Source organism: Sorex fumeus, unplaced genomic scaffold (genome assembly GCF_029834395.1).
Source record: "Sorex fumeus unplaced genomic scaffold, SorFum_2.1 ptg000003l, whole genome shotgun sequence".
NCBI classification, from domain to species: Eukaryota; Metazoa; Chordata; class Mammalia; order Eulipotyphla; family Soricidae; genus Sorex; species Sorex fumeus.
In genome coordinates, this window is record NW_026606060.1 from 59,911,225 (window position 1) to 59,916,686 (window position 5,462).

Genomic DNA, 5,462 nt, shown 5'->3' on the forward strand with positions numbered 1-5,462 from the left:
GGAGTGATAGCACAGCGGGTAGGGCGTTTGCCTTACAAGCGGCCAACATGGCCGACCCGAGTTCGATTCCTCCGCCCCTCTCGGAGAGCCCGGCAAGCTACCGAGTGTATTCGATATGCCAGACACAGTAACAACAAAGTCTCCAATGGAGACGTTACTGGGCCCGCTCGAGCAAATTAAAAAGCAGAAATATTCAATTCATTTCTAACCGAATGGATGGAATTCTACATCTATACCTACTTCTTAGATTTCACTATAATTCTGTCTTATTATGGATACTGGGTGATCTTTCTTCATGAAATTCTGATTAGTCTTGACAAAACAATAGGGTTGATTTTGCTTAGCCTGGATCCTCTATGTCCTTATATCTTCTCAGTGTGTTTCACTTTTCCACATATAGTTCATTTAGTTAAGTTACATTTCGCTAATATGCAAATTAGGCTTTTGCCTTTACAGCCCCGCATGTATTTCTGAGCCTATCATTTACAAATCTTATTTTTAAAATTTTTGATATAAGCTAGGAAATCAACAAAACAAATAGACTTAACAACCAAAAATGCAAAAATTTTACAAAAAATGAGTTAAAATTTAATTTCAAATAAACAATACAATTTTTTAATTTATCATAAATTTTCTCATTTTATTGCTTCTAGGAAGTAGTAGAATTCAATTTTATTTGTGTAGCCTACAATTTGTTTGGCATCTCAATCTTTAAGAATTCTCTACAAATTTTAAAATTGGCACCAAAAATGTTTGTACAAGTATTTTGATTTCATTGGATGATAATATTAATTATAGCTAAAATATAAAGTCTGGAAGTTAGAGATTATTAGTGAATTTAAAAGATTAATGTTCAATATTGAGTGTGGAAAGGTCGGACTGCAGCTGAATCTCACGAAGACAATGTTCATGAGAAACGGACTCGTTCCTGATGTTTCATTCGCTCTCAATGGAATGAACATCTTCGAATGCAGCAGTTATGAGTACCTAGGTCAAGAACTCAGCATGACAAACGACCTGGCACCTGAGCTCTGCAGGAGGAAGACAGCGGCGTGGAACACCTTCAAGAGCCTCAAAGAAATAGCTAAGAGGACAAAGAAACTCCAGCTCCAGGCACATCTCTTCGAATCCACTGTTCTTCCTGCATTAACATACTCCTCAGAGACCTGGACCCTAGGAAAACAGAACTAGAACACTATTCCAGTCTCCCAAAGAGGAATTGAAAGAGCTATGCTTGGAGTATCACGTTTCACTCAAATGAGAGAAAGAATCCGGAGTTCCGACCTCCGTCGACGGTCAAGAATCAGGGACGCTGTCTCGTTTGCCAAGGCATCAAAAATCAGATGGGCTGGACACATAATGAGATTTGGAGACGACCGCTGGACTTGAGCCGTTACCGACTGGATTCCACGGGACGTCAAAAGATCGCATGGCCGCCCACCTACTAGATGGTCAGGCTTCTTCACTAAGACCCTGAATGAACAGTTTAAGGCTCTTTGTGTTTCTGGAGCGAGCGGAGGCCATTGGACTACACTAGCACGCGACAGGGACGAATGAAGACATTACTGGCACCCGCTCAAGCAAATTGATGAGTAACGGGATGTCAAGTGATCAAGTGAATGTGCAGTATAGATTATTTTGCCTCGAAAAAGGCTTAATTTTGTGTACCTTGGTTGTTCACATGAACAATTACATGGCATAATGTATTTTAATTAGAGCATTACCTACTATCTTGAATTCTTGTTTATGGTCATTAAAGATATTTAAAACGCTGGAGATACGAAAACCAAAATCAAGACAAACGATTTCAGATAAATGGAGGGTAACTTACCCTGAGGATTACAGAATATTTATTTCATCTAAACTTAGAAGAAATATAAAGCGTATCCCAACATAAAATGTATTTTATAGAAATCATCAATATATTCCATAAAAAATCAATTCTCCTGTATTATACAAGTAGCAAGTTTAATAGCTAAGATATCAGAGTTGAGAATGCATATGTATACTTAAGACTACAACTTTATAGGTTTATTTTACATAACAATATGCAGAAAATTGTAATATTCAGGTAATTAATATTTTATATACAACTAAAGCAAATAGTAGACTGAAATGGAACCAAATTAGACATAGAAAATTGAGGAGAACAGCTATCTTAAATAGATGTGATCTTAGATGTGACAGATAAAGCATTTCAATAGCACTTTTGTGAAGAGGGATTTTTGTTCACACAGTACCATGGATTTTTCAGTCTTTTTTCTGTAATTTATATATGTGATGGACAAACATTGCTCTCTTATTGAAAGAAGGTAATTTTTCCATAGTAATTTTTCCATAGTATATGCTTATGTGGGACTCCACTCCAGGCTGTTTTCACTTGGTGCACCCCAGAGGGGGGCGGGTGAAAACCCTCCCCACCCCAAAGGACCAAGCCCCGGCAGCTGACCTCCACTGCCCAACTGCTGCCACACTCCAGGCCGCTTTCCATATGCTTGGGCCTAGCCTTACATATGAGTGAACATATTCCTGGACACATCATAAGACACTCCCTACCCATTTTCCATAATTACCACACCATATTTGATGGAGTTCAGATAGCAGGCAAAAAATCAAAGAGGGAAATATATATATATATATATATATATGCATATATATATATATATATTTCGGAGGGCCCGGCAAGCTACTGAGAGTATCCCATCCACACGGCAGAGCCTGGCAAGCTACCCATGGCATATTTGATATGCCAAAAACAGTAAAAATAATGGTCTCATTCCCCTGACCCTGAAAGAACCTCCAATAAGGCATTGTTGGGAAAGACAAGTAAGGAGAGGCTACTAAAAGCTCAGGGCTGGGAAGAATGGAAACGTTACTGGAGCCCACTTGAGTACATGGATAAACATTGGGATGACAGTGATACAGTGATATGCTTATATAGCTCAACTACTCTGTTAAGACCCAAGTGAATGTCTGCATGTTTTATTAAGAAAAGGAATTTGAGACAGATTCCTTATTAAGGAGAAAGAGAGAAAGAGAGAGAGAGAATGAAAGAGAGAATAAGAGAGAAAATGAGAAGTGCCTGACATAGAGGCAGGCTGGGGATGAGGAGAGGGGTTGGTGGGAGGGAAACTGGGGATATTGATGCTGGGTAATGTACATTGGTGGAGGGATGGGTACTGGAACATTATGTGACTGAAACCCAATCATGAACAGCTTTGTAATGTTCTATCTCATGGTGATTCGGTAAAATAGAAAATTAACAAAGAAAAAGAAAAAGAAATCTGGTGGTCGGAGCACAGCAGGTAGGGAGCTTGTGGCTCTGTACATTGAATAAGAAGCAGGAGGCTGACGCGGGTTTAATTCCTGGCATTGTGAGGAGTGATCCCTGAACACAGAGACTGGAGTAGCTCCTGAGTACTTCTAGGTACTTCAGAAACAATAAAAAAGGAACCTGAATAAAACAGATTGATATCAGGTTTCCCAATCCTCTTTTTTGTTTTATGAAGATGAATGGAACACCCTTTCAAGAGCTATTGAGGTACGTACTATCCCTATCCTTGAGTCTGAAAGAGCAAGTTGCTTGTAAGAAAATTTGATTTCTAGGAAAATGAATAAAAGGTGCTTGAATAGTGTCAACCAGAAAATAATACCTGGAAAGTAACCTAAAGCATCACTCACTTGGAAAGAAAGGAGTACACAAGCAGAAAACTGAACCAAAGACAGGACACGGAGATCTGAGTTTCTAATCATCACATCAGGTGGGGATGACCCAGCAGTCATGAGGGAGAAGCTCTCAAAGGGCATCAATGCAGGTCTATCATAGATAAGAGTGAGAAACTCCTGAGGAAAATGAATTTCTCATTTCAAAGCACTGTAGCACTGTTGCACTGTCCTCCCGTTGTTCATTGATTTGCTTGAGCGGGCCCAGTAACGTCTCCATTGTGAGACTTGTTGTTACTGTGTTTGGCATATGGAATAAATCACAGGGAGCTTGTCAGGCTTTGCTGCACATATGTGATACTCTAGGTAGCTTGCTGGGCTCTCCAAGAGAGGCAGAGGAATGGAACCGGGGTTGGCCAGGTCGGCTACGTGCAAGGCAAACGCCCTACCCACTGTGCTATCTCTCCAACCCATCATTGATAAGTAGCACTACACTGTCCTCCCATTGTTCATCAATTTGCTCGAGCAGGTCCAGTAACATCTCCATCATGAGACTTGTTGTTACTATGTTTGGCATATTGAATATATCACGGGGAGCTTGCCAGGCTTTGCCTTAGGAGCAAGACACTCTCGGTAGCTTGCTGGGCTTTCTGAGGGGGGCGGAGGAATCAAACCCGTCTTGGCTGGGCTGGCTGTATGCAAGGCAAATGCCCTATCCACTGTGCTATTGCTCCAGTCCCATTGATAAGTATCCAGAATAAATGGGATAAATGGATAAATGGATAAATGAAATGAACCTTTAAGAAACTTGACAACAGGATTAGTGTTTAAAGTCCATTTTATGAAGTTACTAATTTCCATTAGGCAGGCCGTTCCCCCCCCCCTTAATTCCCAACACATCTCAATATCCTGACAAATGCTTGTTTCAGCTTGCTATTTCCAATAATTAAAATAAGGGAGTGACCAGAGGGATAGAGAATCATTATAATCTTTCCAAGTCCAGAAACTAACTTTCTTTTCATTAGGTCACTGTAATTTACTATAACACAAGCACAATAGTATACAAAAAGGAGGAAGAGGAAAGAAGTCACATTTTTCATGGCTGTAATATGGGCTTCTGTGCTGGGGTCTCTCCAGCCTGAAACATTGAGTTTCATTTGCTTGGTATGTCTCCACAAAGACAAAATTAACAAGAAAACTGAAATCAATGACACAGTAACTGGGACAACTGCCAAAAGGTTAGAAAGGATTAATGGGTTGAAACATTTAATTGCACTCACATGGAACATTTCAGTGATGTTTCTTTGATGTTCTATAAATCTATAACTATCTTTATAATAATTTGGTATTGCTGTTAGAAGAAGGTTGCTCAAAGAACAAACGGTCAAACCCACCAAGAGGATCCAGAAAACCGCCCTGTCAATCCTCCATTTTAGCCAGAGGAAAAATGGACTGGAGAAATTCGCTACCTTCAGTAAATAGAAGATGTTGAGGCAGGTGGCAAACCACAAACTCGAGTAGTTGATGGATATCCAGAAGGCACTGTATACTATCAAGAGTTTAACATCTCCATAAAAATCTGGATGGAGTACCTTTATAATGTCACCTACTACTATTATGAAGAGCAAACAAATTCTGGAAATAGCCAGACTTGTGAGGATGTAGTTAAGTGAGGGGGTCTTTTTCTCCTTAACAGAGTCGATCCAGGACATTAATCCAATGTACCCATTTACCAACATGCCTGTCATAGATTCTCCAGCCATTATAATAGTCAAGATGATATCTTCTTTCGTGAACAT

At 39.8% G+C, this 5,462-nt stretch overlaps 1 protein-coding gene across 1 annotated transcript; it reads right to left on the reverse strand.

Annotated features, from left to right (window-relative positions):
* Nucleotides 1-4,547: 4,547 nt before the first annotated feature.
* LOC130024339 (taste receptor type 2 member 8-like) lies at nt 4,548-5,462 on the reverse strand. Its single transcript, XM_056115061.1, has one exon. The coding sequence runs from the start codon at nt 5,460-5,462 to the stop codon at nt 4,548-4,550; it is 915 nt and encodes a 304-aa protein (XP_055971036.1).